At 65.0% G+C, this 24,978-nt stretch overlaps 1 protein-coding gene across 1 annotated transcript; it reads right to left on the minus strand.

The window, feature by feature from the left end:
• Window positions 1-774: 774 nt before the first annotated feature.
• CSRP1 (cysteine and glycine rich protein 1) lies at window positions 775-21,678 on the minus strand. Its single transcript, XM_057726684.1, has 6 exons — window positions 21,459-21,678; window positions 11,368-11,480; window positions 6,102-6,270; window positions 5,251-5,380; window positions 2,317-2,410; window positions 775-1,881 (listed from the first exon to the last, which is right to left on the minus strand). Exons 2-6 carry the CDS (start codon window positions 11,477-11,479, stop codon window positions 1,805-1,807), a joined length of 582 nt encoding a protein of 193 aa, XP_057582667.1. The 5' UTR covers window position 11,480; window positions 21,459-21,678; the 3' UTR covers window positions 775-1,804.
• Between the last annotated feature and the right edge of the window lie 3,300 nt (window positions 21,679-24,978).

The raw sequence follows: 24,978 nt of genomic DNA on the forward strand, positions 1-24,978 counted from the left end.
GGACGCCTCAGACCTGGGGTCTCTGCCACGTCCAACGGACACGACACCTCACGAGACTTTAAGTCTTTGGAAGGAGAGTTAAGACGTTGGGGCTGCTGGGGTGGAGCGAGTGAACTTTGCATGTGACAAGGACGTGAACCTGGGGGACAGAACGCTATTGACTGAGCGTTTGTGTCCCCCCTCAAGTTCACATGTTGAAACCTAACCCCGGGTGACGGCATCTGGAGGGGGCGTTGCCTCCGGGCGGTGATCAGGTCACGAGGATGGAGCCCCCATAAGCGGAATTAGTGCCCCCCGGAAACTCTGCCCCCCTCCTTCCGCCACGCGAGGACACAGCGAGCCGAGGAAGACTGCCGTCTGAGCCCGGCAACAGGCCCTGCCGACAGGGATCCTGACCTGACTCCCCGCCCCCACACCACCACATCCCTCCCGGGCAGAAGTGAGCGTTCTGGATTTGACACGGATGTTCCTCTGGCTGAGTTTCCCTCTCACTCCGGGACTTTCCAAGCTGGGAGACGTTCCGAGCATGGTTTGGGGTCCTTGCTGAGCCCCGCCAATTCCAAGCTCACGGCTGCCACCCCCAGGTGTGGCAGCAGGATGGGGCGGGCCAGGTCACTGCGGGCAGCGGGTTCAGTGAGAATGGACACCAGGGAGGAAGAGGCCCCAGCACAGCAGGAAGCCGCCACTTTCTTCCCACTGGACCTCCCGCTGACTTGGTTGCTCCCAGCCCCAGGCGGGTGGCGGCCCCCCCCCGAGCAGGACTGGGCACCGGAGTTCTGTTCTGACAGCTTTATTGACTGCGTACGGAATCAGCTTGAATACAGCCCACGCTGCAGCCCTGCGGTCCAGGCGGCGTCGTCCTTCTGTTCCCGGGGCAGCAGGGCCTGGCCCCTCCCCGTCCTCCTGCTGATCCGGACCTGGGGGCCTGGCAGGGGTGGGTGGTGTGGCCAGAGTGGGGTCCCTGGAGAAGTGGCGGGGGGAGGGGCCGGGCCCCGGGTGGGCGGGGAAAGGGGTCCAGGTGAAGACAGGCGGTGTGCACTTCCCTCCGCATCGGAGGGTCAGGCAGGTGTGCTAAGGACAGAGCCCCGGCCTGGGCTGCGCTGAGATGGGAGCAGCCGCCCCGCAGCCTCAGGACCAGGGCCGGGGGCAGCGGTCGGCACCCTCAGATTCGGGCCTCTGATGGAGACAGGGATGTTGGGGGTGTTTCATCAGGGCCCCGTCACCCAGGAAGCTCGACCTGGGGAGGCCAGACGACATCCTGCCTCCGGGCCCTCGGGCCTGGCTGGCTCTCCACCCGAGCGAGGGGACCCCCTCTCCACAGCCTCAAAGAGGCCGAGCAGGGCAGGCGGCCCCTGCGGTCTGTGCCCGTCTGCGTGTCCCCCAGGGACTCCCGAGCGGGGACTCCCCAGGCCTGCTCTGAGGGGCGCCGGGAAGACCCCTCCCCCACGAGAGCACAGCCTTCCCGGCCCCACCGCGTCCTGCCCCCCTCCCGCTGGGCCCCACCGATGACGGACGCTCAGCCTAAGAGGCTGAGGACAGGGGTCTGCGCGGCGCAGCGGGGGCAGGGCGGGGAGACCCAGAGCCCCGAGACCTCCTGCTGGTGTCGGTGGCAGGTCCCAGGCCGGGGGAGTGCCTCGGAAGGGGTGGGGCCTCCCACAGACGCCCAAACCAAAGGGAGCCAGACACCCAGTTCAAGTCCTTAGTGATGTGTGCAGGGCTGAAGGGGGAGGGATCCTGCAGGTCGCGAGGCTGCCGGGGAGGGTGGTGACGAGAAGCGCGGGTGAGAGCAGCGCGGCCGGCGGGCTCACTCCGAGTGGACCAGCGCCCCGGCGCCCTGCCCGAAGCCGAAGCCCTTGGGCCCGAAGTTTTTAGCGTAGCATCCTGCAGAGAGAGCAGGGGGTGAGGACGCCCTAGCCACGCCTCCCGGCCCCCCACCGCAGCGCCCCCAGCGCCTGGCCGGGTCTCCGGGGCAGTGACGCCCACCAGCACTGCCCGCTGCCCCCCATCAAGCCCAACAGTGCGGCCACGGCCCTGCCTCTGAACCCCCAGGAGAAATGCCATCTGCTGGCAGAGCTCCGGACCGGGAGCCGGGAGCCCAGGCTCTGGCCCCAACCTGCCCCATCCATCTGCCCGTGACCCTGGCCAAGTCACGTCCTCCCCGGGCGCCTCCTCAGCTGTAACAGGAAAGGGTCTCCTGAGAGGCTCCAGAACGGACGCCAGGGCCCGGAACGGGTCTGCATCCAGCGAGGGCCTAACTGCTCCGCCCGTGCCCTCAGACCTCCCGGAAGGGAGGATGTTGGGGGGGGAGCCACCCACCTTTGCAGTAAATCTCGCCGTCCTTGTCGGCCAGGGTGGTGGACTCGAGGCCTTTGCCGCACTTGGCACATCGGAAGCAAGACTTATGCCAGGACTGGGGAGGGAAGGAGAAGACAGGTACTGCTGCTGCCCAGCCGTTCCCACAGGTGCGGCGAAGACACTTGCGACGTCTGCCCGGCCACGCCGCCGGGAGGACGCGGCCCAGCGGCCCGGCAGGGGAGGGAGCGGTGAGCACCCACACCCCGCCTCCCGGAGGAGGTGCTGGGCGGGTCGTGGCAGCAGCCGCACCACAAAGCGCAGGGGCGGGGTTGGACCGCCACCAAGACGGGCGCTCCCTCACCCCACCCCACCCCCACGGGGGCTGGTCCGGCCACGCCCTGACCATCCCGCCCGGGGCCACCGGTGTGGGCGAGGGCGTCGGACGCGGCCCGGCAGCGCTTCCAGGGCACGGCCTCCTCACTCCTCACGGGGAGACCGCTGCCGGCCTTGCAGCCGGATGTGAGGACCAGAGAGGTGGGACCCGGCCACACGGAGGCTCCGTGACCCACGAGGCCCCTGGAGTCCCAGCGCGGGTGCCTTGTTTGCCCCAAGGCCGTCCCCGCGGCCGGAGGGGTGGTGCTGTCTCCCGCCCGAGGCGGCAGCCGGGCAGGCCCTGGCACAGAGGCGGCGCCCAGCACCTCTGGAAGGAGAAAGGGTCCACGAGCTGCACTGGACCCACAGGGAAAGGCCCAGGAGGCTTGCTCCCCAGGGGCCACAGAAGCCCCTTGTGCGTCTGCGAGGAGCTCGGGGGCAGCGCAGCCAGCAGCCCCGGGGGCAGGTGGCCGGGTCTGCAGCTGTGGCGGGAGTCACCCGGACCCTGGCTCAGCCACCCGCGCCCAGCTGCACCGCCGAGCGGGCGGACAGCTCCGCAAAACCAGGAAAGCCAGAGGCTGGCGGTGGCAGATGGGACAAAACAAGGCCTTTTAAGGGCAAAGAGACTCCCTCCCCGGCCAGCCGCGCCTGGGCTGCAGCTGAGAGAGGAAGCAGCACGCCCTCTGGTTTCCTGGCACCCAGACCCGTGCGTGTCGGCTCCTGCCCGGTGCCCGAGGGGCCGCGGAGGCCGGGGTGCTGGGCCGGGGCCGGGGCCAGAGCCCAGAGCCCCCAGCCCCCAGCAGGCACCAGCCTTGGCTTGTCCTCTGGGAAGCCCCGGCTGCCCCCAGGCCCTGGGCAGGAGAAGGACTGACGACCACTGCCCTCCCGCCAGGCGCGCCCGGGCTGCTGCTCGTGGGTTTAGCACCTGACGTCCTCCGGCTCCTCTTACTCCTTTCTTGGCCAGGGCCACGGCCATGGCCACGGAGGCGGGCGTCTCCCTCCCGCCTCGCTTGAAAGAAAACCCTCCTACCCCTAAGAGAGAGCACAGCCCTCACTCTAACTTAGACCCTGTGTAGGTGATGGAAATACGGATTCTTATGTAATTTTTGGTAATTTCCTATTCTCATAATGAGACACAGCAAAAAAACCAGCAACTTGATATTAATAACATCTCCTGTTTCCACATCATTTAATCAACAGCAAGGATCTTCATTTCAACCGCACAGCAACCCCCAGCGTGACAGTAACCCTGGCAACACCCGCCTGTGCCGACGGCACCCCGGGCACCGCACTGTGCCCTGCTCTGTCTCAATGCACCTGCAAAGCCCCCTCGCCGGTCGGGGGCCATCGCGGGCTCCCCGTCACAGATGCAGAGGAAGGGACGTGACGGGCCCAGGCCGACCACACGGCGAGCAAACAGCACAGCTGGTTCACACCGGGCTGGCACTGTGCTGGCATTCACGGGCCCCTCCCGCCGGAGACGGGCACAAAGGGGTGAAACGCCCAGGGAGAGGCCGCAGCCGTGACAGCGGGGTCTTGGGAGAAGGTGACCCGGGGCGCGACCCTGCGGCCCGCCGTTCCGCTGGAAGACCTGGCTAACGAGGCGCGTCTCGGCACCCTCATCTGCAAAACGGGGTGACAACCCCCACCGCAACCTGCCTGTCGGCGGGTCGGAGACGCTGCTTGGTCTAGACGCGTCCTGCCTGTGAGCTCCCCGTCTGCTCCCCCGGCCCCTCCTCAAGGCAGAAAAGCCTCGGAGGCCAAGATGCAGGCCCGGAGGAGCTGCACACGGGCTCCAGGCCCTGCGGCTGCGCCGCTGACCACACGACCCCAGCCAGGCCTCGGGGGAAGATCCAGAAAGCCTCTCCGGGCCTCGCATCCTGAAGACGCCGCTTCTGTGGTCCCGACTGCAGGTCGGAGGCTGCGGAGCCGCGGAGAGAGCTCTCCTGCCCCTCCCTGCAGCCTCTGATGGAGGGGATCCCCCTGCGCTTTGGTGACGCGGGGTGGGGGGGGGGTGGCGGCTACCGTGGGAGTCTCCACAGGGAGGGGCAGGCAGCACAGTTAGCAAAGACCTCCCAGGAGGCTCTGCAGGCCCGAGACGTGGGACGCTCTGCCCCGGGGGGACCAGGGCGGGTGAGTCCACAGCCTATGAAACAGGATGTGTGGAGATGTTCGGGCAGGTCCAACATTTCTGGATCACAAATCCTTTAGAAAATCTGACCAACGCTACAGATCTTCTTCCCAGAGAGAGACGGGCTCCCGCACAACTACGCAGGGCTCGAGTCCACGAGCCCCGAGAGGCCTGCGCCCCCGAGTCTAGAGACGCCGACGGACTGGCGGCTCCTGGGGAGGGAGTCCTGTCAGCAGTGAGGCTGGTCAGCTCCCGGGAGACTAGGAGGCTCAGGGACAAAGCCTCCCCCTTCACCCTGGGCTTTGAAACGAAGGGAGGGAGTCACAGCCCAGGGCTCGGGCCCCCTGAGTGGAGCGAGGGTCGCACCTGCAGAGCTCCGGAACCCACGCCCCAGGAGGCTGCCTGGCTGGCCCGCGTCCCCCTCCCCCCCACCTGCCCAGCAGCCGCCTTACCTTCCCGGCACCAATCACCTTCTCGGCGGCGTAGACGGCCTGGCCGCATCGCGGGCAGCGCTCGGAGCCGCCGACCTTCTGGGCAAACTTGGACGCGTTGGGGTTGGTGGTGGGCCTGTGGCCGGCGGCCCTGCACGGGGAGGGGACGCGCGGTGAGACGCCGTAGGGCGCGAGACGGGCGGGGTCTGCCGCGGTGTGGGTCACCTCCCCCTTGACAGGGGGACACACCACGGGCGAGCACAACGCGGCGCTCACCGGCCCGTCAGAACGCCGGGGGCAGGGAGCACCTCGCCTGCCGGGACTGCCCTCCTCTGCCCTCCTCTCTGGCCCTCCACGGGCCCCACTCCCGCAGCCTGTTGACCGCGAGGCTTCCCAGGAGACATCTGCTAACGAATCACGCCCACTGGGGCGGTGACCTTGGCCGAAAAGTGGGAACTCATCCGTCACGTCCATCCGTCCCCCAGGGCCAAGGAGCTGACAGGCCGACGGCCAACACCCCACCCACAGCAGGTCCGTGGGCAGCGGGTGCCGGGGACCTAGCGACACCCCGCGTGTCCAGGGGACCGAACTGACTCCCTGTGAGCAGGGGTGCGAGGCGGTCCGGCTCAGACACGCACTGGCTGTGGGGCCCCCAGCACGTCACCAAGACCGGCTGGGTTTTCTCAGCTGTGGAAAGAAGAGACGGGACCCAGGAGTTCTCGGGCCCCTCCCAGCTCTGACGCCCGTGCAGGTGTGGGCTGCGGCCCCCTGCGGGGGGGAGCCTGGCCTGTCCCACTCCCCGCCGGGCCCGCTCCTCCGCCTGGCCTGACACACCGGTGGTGCTTCTGATCCTGGCGGGGGGGTGTACTCACTCTTCCTGTCTGATGCCGAGCGACTCCCCCTTGTCCATGCTCAGGGTGCCCGCGCCCTGCCCGTAGCCGTAGCCCTTGGGCCCGTACTTCTTGCCGTAGCAGGACTTGCAGTAAATCTCCTCGCCGTGCACAGCCACGGTGGTGCTGTCCAGATTCTTCTTGCAGACCACTGTGGAGGGAAGAGGGCAGAGGGAGGGTTCCGTGCGAGCCCTCCGCGACCAGAGCTCTCTGGGACTCTCAGAGAGAGATCCTGGTCTCCCAGGAGCCTGGTGACGGGCGTCGGGGTGGCCGGGCAGCCGGGAGGAGAGGGGAGGCGTAAGGATGCTGGCCGGGCCGCCTCCCCCCGGGAGGACCTTCCTCGGTCCTCTGCACCCTCGGACCTGCCCGGGTTCATCGGAGCCAATGGCCTAGGAGGACCGCAAGCCCCAGGAAGCCTGCTGGGCCTTCACTCTGCCCTTGAGAGAGACCACGTGTCCCAACAGAAGAGGAGAAAAAAGAAAGGAAGGAAGTAGAAGGGCAGGGCGTTCCTGTCTCCAGCGATGGGATCCAGAAGGGACACCCGTGCGGGCTTGGGGGCAGGGTGCAGGGGAAGTGATGCTCCCAGAGGGGAAGGTCAATGTTTATGAAGCGCCCAGCACAGCGGGCTTGTTTTTTTTTTTTTTTTATTGTCTGTGTTAGGTCTTTTTTGCTATGCGCGGGCTTTCTTTTAGTTGCAGTGAGTGGGGGCTACTCTTCGTTGTGGTGCACGGGCTCCTCATTGCCGTGGCTTCTCTTGTTGTGGAGCACGGGCTCTAGGCGCATGGGCTTCCGTCGTTGCAGCACATGGGCTCAAGAGTTGTGGCTCAGAGGCTCTAAAGCGCAGGCTCAATAGTTGTGGCACACGGGCTTCGTGGCTCCGCGGCATGTGGGATCTTCCTGGAGCAGGGCTCGAACCCGTGTCCCCTGCGTTGGCAGGCGGATTCTCAACCACTGCGCCACCGGGGAAACCCACACAGCGGGCTTTGAAATGAGATATAGGTTGCGCTCATCATGACGAGATGTGACGTTTCTCATCTCACTTCGCCACAGGAGGACCTGAGGTCGGACCCCGGGAAGAGTTTGCTGACTCCAAGGCTAAGAGATTGGAATGGGATAGACTGGAGAGCCTGTGGGCTGCCCTGTCTTCCCGTGCATCTCAGAGCAGGGCCGCGCCCAGCGACCCAGAAGACAGTTCGGAGCCCAAGGTCACGTAGAGTCCGAGCACCCAGAGCCCAGCCCCGCTCCCCCACCCCTCCCAGCCCGTGTCCTCACTGGTGGATGGAGCGGACAGTGCCTCCCCCAAAAGACGGCTGTGAGAATTAAATGAGCCCTCACCCGGGAAGCACTTAGCCCAGTACCCTGTGCACAGCAGGTCATCACAGACGTTGGCTGCACCTGTAGTGTGATGCAGAGCGGGTGCCCTGGGGACACACGGGCAGGCAGGGGCAGCCTCTACACCCCCCAGCTCCTGACCCCCGTCCTTCTCTCAAGAGACGCGACGTCCCCTGTTTCTTTAGGTCTTGTCCTACGAGGCTAATCGGGTCCCGTGAGGTCCTTAGACTCGGGATTCCGTGTGCCCACCTGGACCACATCCTCAAACACGTCCTTCTGAAGACAGACGCCGGGGCCCCCCTGAAGGAGCGGGCCTCTCCTCCTTGCCAGGAGGTGCTCTGCTCGGCTCTGAGCAGCTTGCTGTCCCCTTGCCTTTAGATTTTTTCCCACCCCCCCCCCCCCACCCCTGCACCGTGTGGCTTGCGGGATCTTTGTTCCCTGACCAGGGACGGAACCTGGGCCCTCGGCAGTGAACGTGCCAAGTCCTAACCACTGGACCGCCAGGGAATTCCCAGCCGTCCCGTTGCCTTTAAAGGCTGGCCATCTCCCCGCTGGGCCCAGGTTGGAGACGTCAGACTAAATAAGGACCCTCTGGTCCTGCGCCTGAGATCCCCACGTCCTTCCAGCACTCAGGCAACCCAAATATGGACCTTCCCACCGCCTCCCCAGGGCTTGGCTCCAGCGTGGAGGAGGCAGGAACATCGCGGGGGGGGGGCTCCAACATTCCTTCTAGGGTGGGACGTCGGGAGTCAGCCTAGAATTGCTTCCCATAAGACCTAAGCTGACCTGGACATTCCAAGACCAGAGGAGAGGCAGAAAACAAGACAGAGCAGCCCGGGGAGCTGAGGTCTCCTTGGACCGACCTTTCCAGCAGGAGTCCCAGGGGTTCAGCCCAGAGGAGACTCTAGGGTCTGTGACGGACTCCCCCCCGCCCCCCAGACAGCCCCTGCCTGAGACCCGACTGCCAGGGGGACGCCCGGACCTCGCGGCTGGCTTCCCCTCTGCCTTGATCTCCCAGGAGCCCCAGCTTCAAGGCCCTGCCCTGGCCTCTGCCCTCCCCGTCGTCAAGCCTGGGCACCTGGAGGCCCTCCAAACACTCCATCAAGGGGAAGCTTGATGAATGAAGGCCTCAATCAGTTTCTACCAAATCATGTGAAGCAAAACACAAACAAACAGAAAGACATAGTTACAGGTTGGCTGTGCGCACTGCTGGGAAAATGTACTCCAGAGGCCACGGGGTAGAGGCAGCCCCAGGTGCGAGGCCAGGCCCTCCCCCCACCCCAAGACAGAGACTGGTCCTCTGCTCCTGGAAGGAACACCAAGGCCCACAGAACCGGCCAGAAGCAGGGCCCGGCCCGAGCCCAGCCTGACCTCCAGGCCTGGTGCTTCTCTGCCAGCCCAGGAGCCCTTTCGGGGGGCCAGGCCTGGGGCCACAGCCTGCGGGGGAGGGGGTGCAGGGCTCTGTGAGCCCTGGTGCCCCGGTTCCCGGGAGCAGCCCGGTTCTGGCAGCCGCCACCCCGGGGAAGCCAGGCCAGCTCTGCTCTCCCGCAGGGCGGACCTGCTCCGGATGGGGTGTCACAGCTCAGAGGCAGCCGCCTCGGGCAGGTCCCCGCGGACCGAGCCCGCCTGCAGGCGGGGACCGCGGGCTGCACGCTGCGGGCCGAGCCCAGGGCGGAGGCTGCTCTCCTGGCCCGTCTGCGGCAGCGTCCTGCGTGGCCCCGGCCTGGCGAGGGAACGCGGCCGCGCGCACCGGGACGGTCAGCGGCCCCTCCGTCGGGGCATCGGCCGGGCCAGCCGGCGAGGGCCTGAGGTCCCTGATGCCACCCAGGCCCTCACCCCAGGCCTCTCTCTGCCTCGGGAGGGAAGGGGCCCTATTCTGAGGGAGAGCCTGCATCCCGGCTTCCAGCTGGACGCCCACGCCCTGCTCACGCGGGAAGAGAAGACAGCCTCCTTCCACCCGCGCACACACCTGCACCGGTGCTGTTCTAGGCCCCGGGAGCCGCCAGGCCGTGGAGATGCTCGGACGGGGGACGTCCTCTTGCTCCGGTGCCAGGGACCCGGAGACCCCAGAGAGACAGGGGGCGGTCCTGCAGCGGCCCCTCCCCGCGCTGCCCCCAGCCCGACCTCCCGCGACGGTTCCTGGTCCTCCGCACGCCCACCCCCGCCCCAGGCCTGCCGGTTCCCTCCTGTGCCCCCGCCCGCCGCATTCCTGGCCTCCCTGGACGCTGGGCCAGCGGCCGCTCCTCCGCGGGCAGGGCTGCGGCCCCCAGCCCGTGGGCCCCTTGCAGTCTGCCATGAAGGCAACACTTGAGGACAGCGCGGGCTCCAGGCGGCCAGCAGGGCGGGCCCCCTCCCTGGCCAGCGCCAAGCCCTCTTCTTGCCTCTGAAGAAGTGAACGGCTTGGAGCGTCCCGGGTGCAGGGAAGTGCACCCCTGCGGGCCGCACGCACAGGCGCCCCCCGTGCTCGTGGGTCCCCGCAGCCGGGCAGCCCCCTCTGGGCGGGACCAGGCTGCCCGCGGGTCCGCGCGCAGCGGGGAGGACCTGGTGCTGCACCGCGAGCGGGGCCCCGGGCCTGCGTGCCCCCTGCGGCGGACCACCAGCTCCTGGAGGCCACGCAGCCCCGCCCCCACCCCCACCCCCGCTGATCCTGTGAAGGGGGGCCGTTCCCGGACCCCCAGATCCCTGTGAGGGGTCCTGAGTCACGGCATCCTCCTGGGGGCCCCCAGCACCGTGTGTGGTGTGCGTGTGGGGCAGGGGGTGCGTGTGTGCATGTGTGTGTGTCGGGGCGCAGCCATCATTTACGGAACGCTCACAACTGCCCTGACGGCTCTGTTTCCCCAGCCCCCTCCCTGTGAATCCTCATCCCCACGAGGTAGGTGGCGTTACCTCCCCTGCAAAGTGGAGAAACCTCAGGCAGAGAGAAGCCGAGGCACCGGCCCATCACCACACAGAGCACAACACGGAGGCCGCGTGCGAACCCTGACCAACGGGTCCTGACACCCGGGGCTCAGCCACACAGGCCCCGGCTCCCCGTCTGCCTGGGTCCAAGGAAACGCAGGGGACCTCCTCGAACCCAGACCCTGGCTCTGCGGCCGCGAAGCCGTCACCCAGGAATCTGGGGGGGCTCCCTCCAGCCGCCGCTCCCCGGCCTCAGCCAGAGCAGCGCCGCAGCCCCGCACCTCCCGCGTCTTCCCCTCCCCCCAGACCGTCCGGCGGGGATGGGACGTGAGGGGGGCGGCCTCCCGCCACGGGGCGGGGGCGGGAGAGCCCAGCTCCCCCCAGACCCAGCCTCCCCGGGAGGCCGCTGCCTCCACAAGCGTTCCTCACTGCAGCACAGCTGCTTTACGACATCCTGTACACGTTCCAGGCGCACAACACGGTGACTCACCACCTCTAGAGGTGCTCACGTACAGCAGCTGGAGGATACTGGCTGCGCGGCCCGTGCCGTACGGTACATCCTCGACGCGTCTCTGTGTTGTGCACAGTGGTTCGCGCCTCTAATTCCCTGCCCCCACCTCGCCCCCCACCCCCGTGTGTCCTCTGCCTGTGATTTCTGTTGTCTTTTGACAAGGGGTGACCTGGGTCCAAACGTTGGGCGGAGCGCGCCTCCCTCTTAGATGCCAGGGTCGTGGCAGGGAGAGACAGGAGAGAAAGCCAGTGGAAAGTTTTCCGACCGACCGAGGCGTTACCGCTTGGCGCGCGGCCCGTGCCTCCGCCACCCCCCCCTCCATCTCGGGCCCGCTCACCCCCGTGGAAAACAGCTTCTGAGGAACAAAGAGGCCCTGAAGTGCTTCCCTGCCCAGCTGCGCGCCAGCCAAATGTCAAGCTGTTTACGTCCCACAGGGCCCGTTCCCCGGGTGTGGACAGGCCCATCTGGTCCCCGTGGCAACGGCAGGGCCTGGGGGGCTGTACTCACGGCACAGGAAGCAGGACTTGTGGAAGCTGCTGCCTTCGCACTGAACCTCCTCGGCAAAGTACACCGTCTTCTGGCACACCCCACACTTCTTGCCTCCTCCCCAGTTCGGCATCCTGAAAGTGGACGCGGAAACAGGAATTAGTTTCACAGGGCGCTGGAGGCACAGAAGGCCCACGACAGGGAAGCGGGGGGCAGGGACGGGGGCGGAGCTGGGGGGCGGGGCCCTCCTCCGACGGCAGCCCGGGGGCTTCCCCCCCAGAGCCCACAGACGGCCCCTGAGCGACCGCTGTATTTTCCGGCCCGTGCCGCGCGCTCTAAAGGACACGGGCAAGCACGAGACACAGGCCGCAGCAGCAGTAACAGCAAACCCTCTGCTAGTGTCTCCACACGGGCGAATCTCACAAAGGAGCCCTCGGAGCAAAAGCAGCAGATAAGCTCGAACCCATAAAACACAAACTATCTGCGTCAGGTCTGCAAGGAGGCACCATTCCTGTCGTCAGGGGATGGACACGTGGGTGGGAGAGTTATAAAGAAAAGCAAGGGAATGCGTACCACAGACTATCGGAGACGTGACCTCGAAGAGAGGAAAAGGCGGGGGCGGCGCTAAGACACCCGCCACGTGGGGTCGTCGAGGAGGCTCCTTTTATACGTATTCCTCCAACTACACGGGTAGGTTTTATTCGTTCTTTTGTATGTAAGATATAGCTCACCAAAAAACCATTTTTTTTAGCAGGAGGCAGGCACACAGAGTCCAACAGCCTGGGGGGAGGTGGGGGGCTTCTGGGAAATCAGATTTTCCATCACCACCCCGACCCAATGAACCATGACCCCTTAGGATGAGGTACAAGAACATGACTTTGTAAGCAGCAGCCAGGTGAGTGCAGAGGAGGTGGCCTGAGATGCTCCAGGCATAGGTTCTGAGCTGGGGCCCCGATACCAGACGGGTCCCGTTCAGCCCCGACCCTGCCACTCACTGGCTGTGTGTGCTGTGAGCAAGGTCGCGAGTCGCCCTAGAGCTTGACCTCCGCATCTACAAAACGGGGATAAAAGTAAAAGCCATTTCACAGGTTACTTCTGGGGATTCAGTGAGACACGGCGTGTCGAAGGCACGGCTAAGCGCCTGGCACGCGGGGAGCGTGCGGGGACGGTGAGTGGCGCAGGAATCCAAGGCACAGGGCGGCGGCGCCGCAGGTCAGGGACAGACGCAGACGCCCAAGAGCCGAGATCAGGGAAGGCCCGTCTCACGGTGTAGGGACACATCTCGCCACCCCGAGACGTCCCTCTGTCCTGCAGATTCTTTCAGGCTGGAAACAACCAAGGCCCACGAGACGCAGGAAGAAACTCTGACCTTCCCCCAACTGCCTGAAGGAATTTCGATAGAGGGCCTGTTCCCCAAACAGAGCCAGAGTTCTCTGCAAGAAGCGCGGGCCGGGCGTGGTGGGCAGAGTGGGTGGGGCTGGAGACCCGAGTCCGTCTGTGTCCATCGTGTCTCCTGGCCCAGCAGGCACCGGTTCCCCACACGTTTGCTTTTCCGGCTCCACGTGATCCTACTTCCTCCACTTCCAAGTCCCAAAGCATCACCCCCAGCTCCTCTTGTCTTTAGCTGAAGATGGTGTTTAAGGTGAGGGTTTCAGCCACTTTGGGGAGTCCCTCGGTTTTTCTGGGTCTCTCCCATGTAGACATGTTCTTAAACTCTGATGTTCTCCCATTCATCTGTCTCATGTCAATTTAATTCTTTTCCAGCCAGAAGAAGCTAGAAGGTGGAGGGAGATTTCTTTCCACTGAACAGGGGACATAGGGCTCCACTCAAGAAGAGGGTCCAGGCGAGGCTCACCACCAAGTCCCCTGCACACAGGTGCCGGTACAGGTGTATGCACCTGGCACACAGGTGCTCACACAGGTGTCTGATACATCAGCTCCCCTGACACTGAGAGCCACAGCTGGGCCATGCCCTCCCTCTCTGCAGAGCCCGAGGCCTACGTGCGGACACAGAGCAGGCTCCACGTGGGGAAGGGGTGTGGGCGACGCGGCTCCCGAGGACCCGGGCTGGGACATCACCGAGACCGTGGGAACCTCCGGCAGGGCTCTGTCAGCGTGGACAAGTCTGTCGCCCTTCACTGCCTCTGCTCTGTCCCCCCGTGCCCCGAAAGCTGGGGTTCCTCTGGTCCCACCCTGGTCCCTCTCTCCCCGCAGTCTCCTGTGGTCCCACGGCACCTGCGCTCACCCCTGCCGAGGACCTCCACGCGTCGCTGACCTTGACCTCTGCCCTGAACCCAGGCTCGTACGTCCAGCCCCAGGCGAGCCTCCCCACCTGGACGGTCCACCATCACCTCGATGTCAACACGAGCCACCTGCACTCATCATCTTTTCTCTCTAACTTGCCCTTTTTCCTGACTTGTCCATTTCTGCTGCTGGAACCACGATTCTCTCCATCACTAAGGAATCTTATCCCAAACCCTAGAATGGGGAGAAGCCCTTCTCCTCCCTCGGCTGCACCTGCTCTGCACCCCCTCTACCTGTCACCCCCGCCTCTCCAGGCCCCTCCCTGCTCACCTTCACTCAGCCGGCCCTCGACAGCCCCCGTGGAGGGGGCACCACGCTTCCGTCCCCTCCTTGCCATCCACCCCAACTTCCAGCCAGGGCACTGCGCTGACCAGCCAAGGTTACCAGCTTGTGGACAGGCCAGCTATGCATTTCAGGCCAAGGAGAGGAAGGGAGTTCTGGGGACTCCGGAGAAGAAAACATCCTGATCTTCAGAGAGAACGTCCCGGAAACAAGCCCCCCTCCCCTGAGTGAGGAGGGGGAGCAAAGGGCTCCGGGACTGTGGTTCCAAGGGGGGCGGGCCATCCCAGGATGAGGCCGACAGCAGGGAAGGCAGAGCTGCACAGCAGCAAGGGAGCTGCCGGGACATCACTAAGCCGCAGAGCGAGGCCAGACCTCACGCTGACTCTTCTCGGGTTCTCCAGTTAAATGAACTAACAGACTCCCCTGACTGTTCAACGCAGTTACCTTACACCTGAACGCACCCCTAGAGGGGACAGTTCTGGCCACCCTACTTCCGGAATCTCCTTCCTAACCCGGCAGCCCCCCACCCCCACCCCCGCGGCCGCAGGCCTTCTGGGCGCAGCACCGATGCTCTGAACCCACCCACGACTCCCCGCTGCCTGGGCGCCGTCACCCTCCACCCTCCCCGCGCCTTCCCAGCTCGGCTGCCGCCCTTCGCGCATCGTCAGGTGGGAGATTTAACCACCTCGGCACGGGGCTGGCCACGTGGAAGCCCTCCGTGGAAGCCTGCGCGTAGGGAGCGGGGAGGCTGGCGGGGCGGAGGCCAGGGCTGGGGACCGCCGTCCTCGCTCACATGGGTCTGGCCAGGCCATCCACCCGCACGGGGCCAGCCTCCCCCTCCTGGGCTCTGGACCGTCCGCCGCTCACCAGGCTTCCGCACACCCCGCAGCCCCAGCGGACAGCGGTTCTCTAACTGCACGCGGCCCTGCTCTGCCTCCTTGAATAACCTGCGGGGCCTGAGCTCCTGGATCAGCACTCCCCCCACCCCCGGGCCAGCCCCATCCCCAGCCTCCTCTGGCCCCTCTCGGCCCTGCTGAGCTGGAGCCCGAGCTCAGGAGCTCAGGGCTGCGAGACCACATACCACCAAGGACAGCGGGTAGGGTAGCCAGGTAGGTGCTGTCTGCCTCACCACCAACGGCCCCCCCCCGCCAGCTGCTGCGCCCCGTCCGAATCAAGCAGCCACCGCTCCACCGAGGGACCCTGGGGAGGTGCTCAGGCCAGGGCCCGGACCCCTAAGCCCCCCGGTGACTCCGGTTCCTGTGGGCTGTGCAGGGCAGCCACGAGCTGCAAGGGAGCCCTCGGGGAGCCACGCGGCTTCTCTGACCAGGCGACCAGACGTGACCCCGGCCTCCTGCCCACACCACCCGGCGGACAGCCTGCCCCAAGTCTGCTGACCCACAGCGTGCCCAGCAGTCTGCAAATACCACCCACGTCTCCTGGCCACCTGGGGGTGGGACACGCCCATGACATGGAAGAGGACACAGGGCCGGGGTCAGGGGTCTGCAGGAGGCAGGACAGGGATCCAACCGGGTGCGGCCACCCAGTCACCGTGCTGGTCCCAGCGTATTGTGGGCGGCTGCGCTTGGGGGGCGTCCAGGACACCAGGGCGCGTTCCTCGCCTCACTTTCCACCCCCTGAGCCCGCAGGGACGTCCTCCAGCCCACAGAACACCCCTAAGGGGGGAGGCTTCTGCCACCACGCGGTGGGGGGCTGTCCCCAGAAGTGTTTTGTTCCTGACACAAGAGCCCTTCTCCCTGGGGAGACCCACAGCTCCAACAGGCCGCCCTTGTTCTCCCTGGCTCCGGGTCAGGGGCCCGCGTCCAGCAGGGCCCAGGGAACCGGGGACGGGGGAGGAGGATGGGCAAGATCTGCCCGGATGCCCCCCGGGCTGGGCCACTCCTGAGCCAGGCCATGTGGTGGGGGGTTCCCTCCAGGAGCCCAGAGAAGGGGCCGGGCCCGGCGCCCTGGGGAGAAGAGCAGCGGCCGCGTCCACGGCCAGGAGGGGCCCGGGCAGCCCCGTGGACAGGCTCCCCTCCCCAGCCCACGAGAGGACCCCTCCGAGTCTCAGCTGGGGAAGCCCCGGCCACCTCCTTCCCAGGGTGGGAGGGGCAGGCGGAAGGCTCCCACCCCACCCCCTCCTTCCCGCTGGCCCCGTCTTTTCATCAGACGGACGCCGGCGGACGGGAGGCCCGATTGCCTTAAAAGGAAACCTGTTTCTCAGACCTCCTGGAGTTCCTATAGGGACACCCAGCGCCTCAGCTGCCTTCTCAGTTCTGGGGACGGAGGCTCCGCAGGAGACAGGAGGAGAGACATCCTCTGGGTCAAAGTTCAGGCGGCTCAGTTCTGAGGGCCGGCAAGAGGGACCTGGACCCATCCCTTTCCAGCTGAACGATCACGTGACTTTCCTCTCTGAGCTCTGGTTTGCTTGTCTCTGAATCAGAGCCCCCACTGACTCCCTGAGCTGCTCTGAGGAGCAGGAGAGACACTGCAGCGCCTGGCGTGCTGCGAGGGCTCGCTCCGACGGCCACCCGCAGGACGGGCCCAGATGTCCGCTCTCCTCCCCGGCAGGGCCACGTCTGGGAGTGAGGCCTGAGAGGCAGCAGGCCAACGGGACCTGGAATCCCTGACCGAGGGACGAACGCCCTGCCCCTCCTTGGGGTTTGGACCCCCGGACCCCAGACGCAAGCAGAGACTCGCCTTAACATAAACTCTTTCGTGCTCTGCTCTGGGTGACGGAGAAGCTTTGCCGTCCCTGGGACCACGTCCCTGGGACCACATCCCTGGGCTTGCAGCAGGTTCCTCCAGGGAGTTCTGGTTGGTCGCACTTCACTATGTCAACAATCTCGACAGAGGACAGGGCTTCATGTTTCTGCTGAGTGGTGGGAAGGGCCTGGGCGGCTATCTACCTGAATGTCAGGCTCTTTGGGGCGGGCTGGAAGCTAGAAGCCCAGGACGGAACTCTTCTGACGAGCTTAGTCAGCGGCCCCCCCTTCCTGTCCAGCTGTCGCATCAGATCCTCTGTCTTGAGAGCAGAGACCCAAGACGGGGCTCGCAGGGCAGCAGACGGAGGAGCGGACCCAGGGCGAAGCTCCCACGTTCACCCCGCATCTTGTGAAAGTCGGGCTGAGCTGACGGTCTGGGGTGGCCATGTTTCAAGTCTAAGGAACCATCTGAGAGATGCTCAGCGCTTAGCCTCTCTCTAGCTGCCAGCATCTGAGGGACGCTCTCCTCTCCTCAAATCGATGGTTTGACTTGACAATCCGCGTCATGTCTTATTTCCCCAGCGGAAAGACCCCAGTTCTCCCCTGCCAACCCTCCTGCTCCCCAGGGCCAGAGGGCGACTTCTGGGCGCAGAGATCAGGTCACCACTGACGTGGTAGAGACCTGGCGGGTGCTTGTCTACTTAGAATCACCTGGCTGTGTGGTGTCTGGCCAGGTACCCGGGGAGCTGCCATCCTTTCCAACCCCCGCGCGGCCCTTTCTCCCCACACCACCGTCGGGAGGGCAGCCGCGGGGGTGGGGGGAGACCCTGCCGCTCAGGGTTCGGAGCCCAGGTCTTCGAGCCCGGGAAGCAGTCCTGCCCTGAAAGGAACGGTCACTGCCTGGGGACAAAGGGCAGACACAGGGTGCAAGCCCGGCCTCAGCACCACACCAGTTCCTGGGAGCCCTGCACGGGACCCGGCCTCTGGGAGAAGCCAGCCGGCATCGCTGCGCTCCCACCCCTCCAGACCCCACGGTGCCCAGAACGTGCTGCCACCCTGGCTCCCTCTCTGAGTTCTCTCTTTTCCAGTCCAGGCCCCGAGGCCCTTGTGAGGCGGCGGGCTGACGGGGGCGGTGCGGCCCCCCAATGCCTCCTGCGGCAGAGCGCGGCACAGCGCGGCACCCTCGAGGTTCAGAAATCCCAAGGTCAACAAAGGGGGACACGCGGGTCTAGGATGTAAGTATTTCCAAACGATTCCAGGAAGTCCTATATTATAACAACGTCTCACAGACGAACCAACAGATGATGTTTCCTCACGTTCATCCGCAACAATGAACTTAGCAGCCAATGGTGACCCATGCTGGAAAGGTCTGAACCTTTTTTTTTTCCTGGATTAATTTTTAAAAAGCAAAACCAAAGCGTATGAGCCCTTAGACCTTATAAAGCAGGCTGTCTGCAGCAGACATCTCAGGACGCCCCAGCGCACGTCTGGGCCCCTGGGAAGCCGAGGAAATGCCGGCTGCCTCCGTATTTACACTCTTTACCATACATGGGAAACACGCAGCGCTGACGTCAGACACATTCCTGGGGAGCTGCGTAGCGCAGCCCATCATTACCATGGAAATTCCCGCCCCCTGCAAACTGCAGCAAAGCGGCTCCTGCGGGTACCCGGCCCTTCCCGCCCCACCCCCAGCTCCGCCGTGTGTGTGTGTGTGTGTGTGTGTGTGTGTGTGTGTGTGTGTGTGTGTGTACACGCGCGTGCACGCCTTTTCCTCAAGCAGGCTCTTTTCCAGGCTTCCTTTCTTTCCTGCAAACCCGGCACCAAAATTCAAACACGCATCAGACCTCGTGAAAGTGTATCCCCTGGGACCCAGGCCCCCACTTCCGGGGCGCCCCCCTGCTCCTCCCCAGCCATGCAGCAGAGGGGAGACCTAGAGGTCGAGCCCTCTAAGCTGACTCCATCACACCCACACGTGAAGCCACACCTTCCTTAGTTTATAAGCCACCGTGAAGCTCTATGTAAGCAAAAGTGCTTCACAAGTGGCAGCTCGTTCCTCACCAAGTTGATCCAGAAATAGGAAATGAGAGTAACGCGGTGACCGGGTGTGGGTCTGGAAGGCGTCTGCCTGTGTCTGAACGGCAGCTGCCACCCCGAGCAGGTTGCTAATCACCTCTGAGCCTCAGTTTCTCCGGCTGTAAAATGGGGAGCATTCGTCTCCCCTCACAGACGGCCCCGGATAACACACACAGGGAAGATGCAGGCCAGTGCCCGGGCCCGGCAAGCGCAGACCCGCCCACCGCTCTCTCTGGGAAGGGCCAGCTCGAGCTCGCTGTCCGGTTCCTATTTGCCGACACGCCCGCGCGGTGGCACGCGGTGACCTTTATTCTCACCAGCGCCCCCGAACGTTTAATGCATTGATCGCTCAGTCCCCTTTCAGGCCAGCTTTACAACCAGCCATGCGCAGAAATAGCTGAACGCCAGCAGCCTCTCAAAAAAGCCTTCCCAGTTTGCTGTCCCACCAGGAGACCCGCAGTAGGTAGACACGGTGCCTCTCCTCCTGGACCTGGGCCTCTGGCCCGCTCGCGGGGGCCCCGGACAGCACCCATGCGCAAGGTTCACGCGTGTCCAGTAGTCGGCTCAGCTAAGAGCCCACTCCTACCCTGTTCAATCACCAAATATTTACTCTCGCCAACCAAGCGCCAGCACTACGCTCCCAGCCAGGAGGACGCGCCGGCTCCCAGGAGGCAGAGGTCTGTGGTGAGAGAAGAAAACACCTGAGCTGGGAGGGCAGGTGCTGGGGCGGCCCAGAAGCCAAGGCCATGGCCCTGCTGTGCTTCACATTTTACTAGCAGCCCCACAGCAGAGGGGGTGGGCCGGCTCTCCAGTTTCATCCCTGCGCCCACCACCCCCCCGACCCTCTACAGCAGCTGTCCCCAGCCTTTTTGGCTCCAGGGACCGGGTTTCATGGAAGACAACGCTGTCACAGACGGGGTGGGGGTGTGGGGGGGAATGGTTTAGGTGGCAGTGCAAGCAATGGGGAGTGACGGGGAGAGACAGATGACGCTCCCCTCGCCCGCCACTCCCCTCCTGCTGCGTGGCCTGGGGGTTGGGGACCCCTGCTCTGTAGGACCGGTGCCGCCCCTCCCCCTCCGCGGCCCACAGCACACCCCCGTGGGATAAACTTCCTTCCTCGCCTGCCTGTCCCCTGCCCGGATGTCCTCCTGCGGGACTGGGTCATGCCCTGGGAGACTGTGGGCAGGGCAGGGCTGGAGCCGGCCTCGGGGACGGTCTCTCTGGAAAGCGCCTGAGCCCGCCTTGAGTGCCAGGAGTCTGAGAGGGAGCTGCAGCAGGGGACATGGCCCCCAGCCCCCAGCCCCCACCGGGAGGATGCCCCCGCCTGCACTCTGAGACGACAGAGCAGAGGCCCGCTCCTCCAGCCTCCGCAGCCTCTGGCGGCAGGGGGGAGGCTGGGGGAGGCCAAGGGAGAAGACAGGAAGTAGTTGGCCCCACTGGGCTCCAGATCTGTGCCACACCCCCCAGCACCATGCCCCAAAGAAGCTGAGACGAGCGAGAAAAGTCCCGACCCAAGGTCGCCGGGTACTCAGGGTCGGTCGGTCGGGGCAGCCTCTGCACCAGAGCCGGGTCCCCCTCCCAGAGGCACGGCGACAGGATCCCCAGGTGAAGCCCGCGCGGCTGGGAGGGGCCGTCCCTCCACCCACCCCCAGGAGCGGGGCGCTGGCGGCAGCCTGGGCCTCCGGCGCGGTGCAGCCCACCCATCCTTCCTCCTGCCTAGACCCAGATCTTGATGAGATCACACCCCAGGGACAGGCGTCTGCAGAAGATTCCGTGGCCTGTGAGAGCAGATGAGACGCCTGCCCCCAGGTTGCTTGTTGGGTAACATTGCAACGTGCTTCAAGGGTGCTGATAGCAGCGCCTTCCTGCACCCCGGCCCTCAGGGACGGACGCCACCAAACGGTGGCTTCCTTGAGGCCTGGGTGACGGTCCCCACGGAGCGCCGAGACTGGGGGCGTGGGGGGTGAAAGGGGGGGAGGTGAACGGGGGCGGCTGGCATCCGGTCCTTTGGGAAAGCTGAAACTCGCACCTGCGCTCCGGGCACAGCTGCCCCCGGCGGGCCCTGAAGCCAGATGTTCCCCACCCCGCCCCTGGCACGTTCTCCGGGGCAGGAGGGAGGCTGGGGGGGTGGCACGGATGCCCTCACCCCCCGCCCAACAATGAGCGTCAGTGCGCGCGCAGAATCGCCAATTGTTCCGCCGCGGGACACGCAGGCGGTGGGGGGCCGGGCCGTCCCGGGTCAGGGGCACGCGGGGGCCCTTTGTGTCCGGGGAGCCCGGGGCGGGGAGGAGCCCCGCGCCTCCCGGAGAGAGAACCGCGGCCACTTGGTCCCCCTCCTTGGCGCGCGCCGGCCCCGGGCGCCCCTCTTCCTCGAGACCCTCCTCGCAGCTTCCCGGGCGGCGGCGGGGCGGGGAGGCCGGGGCGCGGGGGGCCGGGGCGCGGGGAGGCCGGGGGCCGGGACGCGGAGAGGCCGGGGCGCGTGGGGGCGGGGCGCGGGGAGGCCGGGGACCGGGACGCGGGGGGCCGGGGCGCGGGGAGGCCGGGGACCGGGGCGCGGGGGGACCGGGGCGCGGAGAGGCCGGGGCGCGTGGGGGCGGGGCGCGGGGAGGCCGGGGACCGGGGTGCGGGGGGCCGGGGCGCGGAGAGACCGGGGCGCGGAGAGGCCGGGGCGCGTGGGGGCGGGGCGCGGGGAGGCCGGGGACCGGGGCGCGGGGGGACCGGGGCCGGGGCGCGGGGGCCGGGCGCACTCACCTGGCGGCAGCTGGGCGCGCGGCGGGCGGGCGGCTGGGCAGCGCTCTGCAAGCGGGGCTGGGCGCGCCGGCCGGCCGCCGGTTTTGTTCCTCTGGGGAGGGCGTGTCCAGGCCACGCCAACCAGTGGGCTTTGCACACTGCACCACACGGGCGCCGAGGTCGCCGCACCGGCGCTGATGTCTCGGCGCGGCCCCAGGCCGGCCCGGCCCGCCCCGCGGAGGAGGCGGCGGCTCCCGCGTGCCCGCAACTCTCCAGGGGGTGGAGGCACGCGCCACCCGACTGCCGACGCACTGTGCCACACGAGGCAGCGCGGCCGGAGGGGAGGTGGTCTCGCGGCTGGCCTCCCGGGGCCAGGGCGGCAGGGCCACGTGGGGCGCCGGGCAAGACAGGCCCCTTCCGCGCTAGCGGGTCCCGGCCTAGGCGCCCCGCCCCCACGCCGCCGGTTCCGCATCTGCGGAGGGGGTATAACCCACACGGGAGTGTTTTTTGTGTTTTTGGTTTCTCTTTGGTGGGGGGAGCCGATCGTATAGGCCTCGTGAGCCTTCAGCAGTGGCTTTCAGTGAGTGTAACGCCCGCCCCCAACAGCTCTGTCCCCTCGTCTCCACTCGCCGCTGCGGTCCAAAGGAGGAGCCCCCCTCACCCCCCAAACGGCAGCTCTGGCAAGCGGGCACCTCAGCGGGACTTTTCTCTGGGCCTCTCAACTCTGCCCTCGGGCAGCTGCCAGTGGGGGGGCAGCCGGCACCCCCTCCCAGCCCTTCCTGCGAGCCTGCGGGCATCTCAGAGGGCGGAGAGGCTGACATCTCTGTCCCGGATGCAGGAACAACCCAGAAACCCAGCGGTCTGGACAGAGGAGGCGCTCCCGGGCACCTGGCGGCGAGGCCTGGGTGGGGAGCAGAGAGAGCTGGGCTTTACAGGAAGGTGACTTCCCCTCCCCCCACACCTTGCCCGCCCCTTGCAAGGGGCACTGCCCTTTGGGCCTCGTGGATCCGGACCGAAGGATCATGAAAATCTGAGAGGCTGGTGTTCCCAGGACCAGGAGAGCCTCGGGAGACAAAGCGCTTTCTCCTCGTCAGCAGTTTTTGTAGCTTTCTCACTGCATTTCTAAGTCCTAAGGGAAGTCCCTCTGATCCTCCAGGCTGGGTTACGCTGTTTTCACTGAGTGCGACAGAGCAGGGCCCACCCCACGCTCAGAGCCTGGGCGTCCGTGTCGCTGTGGCTGCATCCGCTGCGTGGGTGTCTGTGCGTCACCCTCGGCTGCTCGCTTGGGCTTCAGCATCTCTGTGAAAAGGAAGCCTTCTGCCCAAGGCAGTGAACTGGGGGCAGGTCTGCTGGGCAGCCGGTCGCCCCTCCCCCAGGTCACCAGTAGCTGCAGCTGCCGTGTCTTCCAGCCTGGACAGGTGTCAAGGCCTCAGACCCTCACATTTAAAGCCCTGGGTGGTGGGGGTGGGGGGGTGGGGGGAATGAATTGGAAGATTGGCATTGCCGTATTTACATGACGAAGAAGAAAAAAATATCAAATTGTACACTTTAAATATGTGCAGTTTATTGTATGTCAATTGTATCTCAATAAAAGTTCTTAAAGAAAAAAAAAAAAAAAAAAGCCCTGGGTGGCTGAATCAACTCTTCCAGGAGCAAAGTCAAGCATCTCATAATCAGAAAATGAAGTATTATATTTATCTAGGCTTCTCTTACTTTCTACCCTAAGAAACATCTTTCCTTGGGCCGGGCCCTCCATACAAACAGGGACCCCCAAGATTGGAAGCACTGACCAGGACTTATTGTAGATTGGGCGGCCATTCTCATCAGACCCAACCAAGATGCGGGAGGAGAACCCAGCAGAACTCCTGGTCCCCCCTGCACAGAGGGAGCCCCAGGTCAGCAGGCCTGTGCACTGCAGAGTGACATCAGCGTCAGGCCACGGGCTCGCTGCCCAGAGGTGGCCGTCTCCCTCAGTTCCCCGGATCCCCGAGAGAGGAGCTTTGGAGTCTTGCCCAAGATTCGAAAGGGCAATGTCTTGCCTTGCCTTCTTTGGTCTCGGTTTGTCCTGTCTGGGCAGTGGGGCTGCTGACGGATTTCCCCAATAAGGACAGCCAACCTGTGCTGTGAAACGTCCTTAGGGAAGGTCCAGGAAAAGGCAGTCACCCCTGGGTTCTCCCGGAGGCTCTTGGGGCACCTTGTTCAGGGGGGGCTGTGTCCTGAGCCCCGCCTCCTGGGAGGCTGCTGAGAATGGAGAGCAGAGTGATGTGTTCACACGACCCTGGGGCGGCAGGACCGTCCCAGGCAAACTGGGCCGTGGGATCGCCCTGCGTGCTCAATTCTTCTTAGGGGGAGCACAAGGTCAGGAAGTGTTCAGGGAGAAAGTGAATTCTTGCAGGGCTGAGGTTCCTCCCGGGGGGTGCCCGGGCGCACGGGGAACGTGAGGGTCGAGGAGAAAAGATGCAGATGAACACATTGTCCACACGCCTGGGGGTGGTCACAGCCGTTTCAGAGCATGAGACGGAACCTGAGGAAGAGCAAGGGCCTTGGACCACCAGGGCCGCGACGCTCTGGAGCCAGGGCTGAGCTTGCATTGTGAGTCTCAGCTCCATCATCACGCATGTAAAGTAGTAATATCGGGACGTCCCTGGCGGTGCAGTGGTTAGGACGCTGCGCTTCCAATGCAGGGAGTGCAGGTTTCATCTCCAGTTGGGGAACTAAGATCCCACAAGCCTCGGGGCGCCGCCAAAAAACAAAATTAATGACAACCAGCCCGGTCACGGGGAGGATTTTGAGATGTGTAGAGGTACGAATCACTGCGTCGTGCACCAGGAAGGAACATGGCGCTGTCGGCCAATCGTGCTTCAAAAACAACAACAAAGCAACTGATAAAGAGATCAGATTCGTGGTTACAAGAGGCAGGGGGTGGTGGGAGGGGGGATAGGATGAAGGTGGCCAAAAGGTGCAAACGTCCAGTTGTAAGGTAGTAACTACTAGGGATGTCACGTCCAACAGGATAAGTAACGAATGCTGCTGCACGTGATGTGGGAAAGTTAAGAGAGTAAATCCTAAGTTCTCATCACCAGGAAAAACATTTTTTTCTGTTTCTTTAAGATTGTATCTATGAGATGAGGGGTGGTCACTAAATCTGTTGTGATAATCTTTTCCTGACATGTGTGAGTCAGAGCCCGCGGCACACCTGACGCCCTGCAGTGCTGGGCATCAGTTACACCAAGTAAAACTGGGAATAAACGGTTCAACACTAACTAGGTTGTAGGACTATTTTCACCTCCTCTTCTGCGTGTAGGTGACCACTGGGCGGTAATCAGCTTAGTGACCATGTGACCATGACCCAGGCCCCGGTGTTCCTCATGTGTGAAATGAGAGCTGGACCAGCTCCGCACTCTCAGAGCTTCCCGTGGAGCTGCCCCTGCCAGCAGAGAAGGGACCCGCCCCTCCTGGGAGCTCAGAGCGTTGGCGGGACCAGCCGTTCCCAAGGCTCTGAAGTCTGCAGTTTTAGTGTACAAGTTTGTTTAAGGGGACT

This window comes from Hippopotamus amphibius, chromosome 3 (genome assembly GCF_030028045.1).
Source record: "Hippopotamus amphibius kiboko isolate mHipAmp2 chromosome 3, mHipAmp2.hap2, whole genome shotgun sequence".
Classification (NCBI taxonomy): Eukaryota; Metazoa; Chordata; class Mammalia; order Artiodactyla; family Hippopotamidae; genus Hippopotamus; species Hippopotamus amphibius.

Coding starts and splice junctions, on each gene's coding strand:
- CSRP1 (XM_057726684.1), bottom strand. CDS start 11,479: ATGCCGAACTGGGGAGGAGGCAAGAAGTGTGGGGTGTGCCAGAAGACG. Junction 6,271..11,367: donor CAAGTCCTGCTTCCTGTGCC/GTGAGTACAGCC, acceptor TTCCCTCCACAG/TGGTCTGCAAGAAGAATCTG. Junction 1,882..2,316: donor CGGCGAGATTTACTGCAAAG/GTGGGTGGCTCC, acceptor CTCTCTCTGCAG/GATGCTACGCTAAAAACTTC.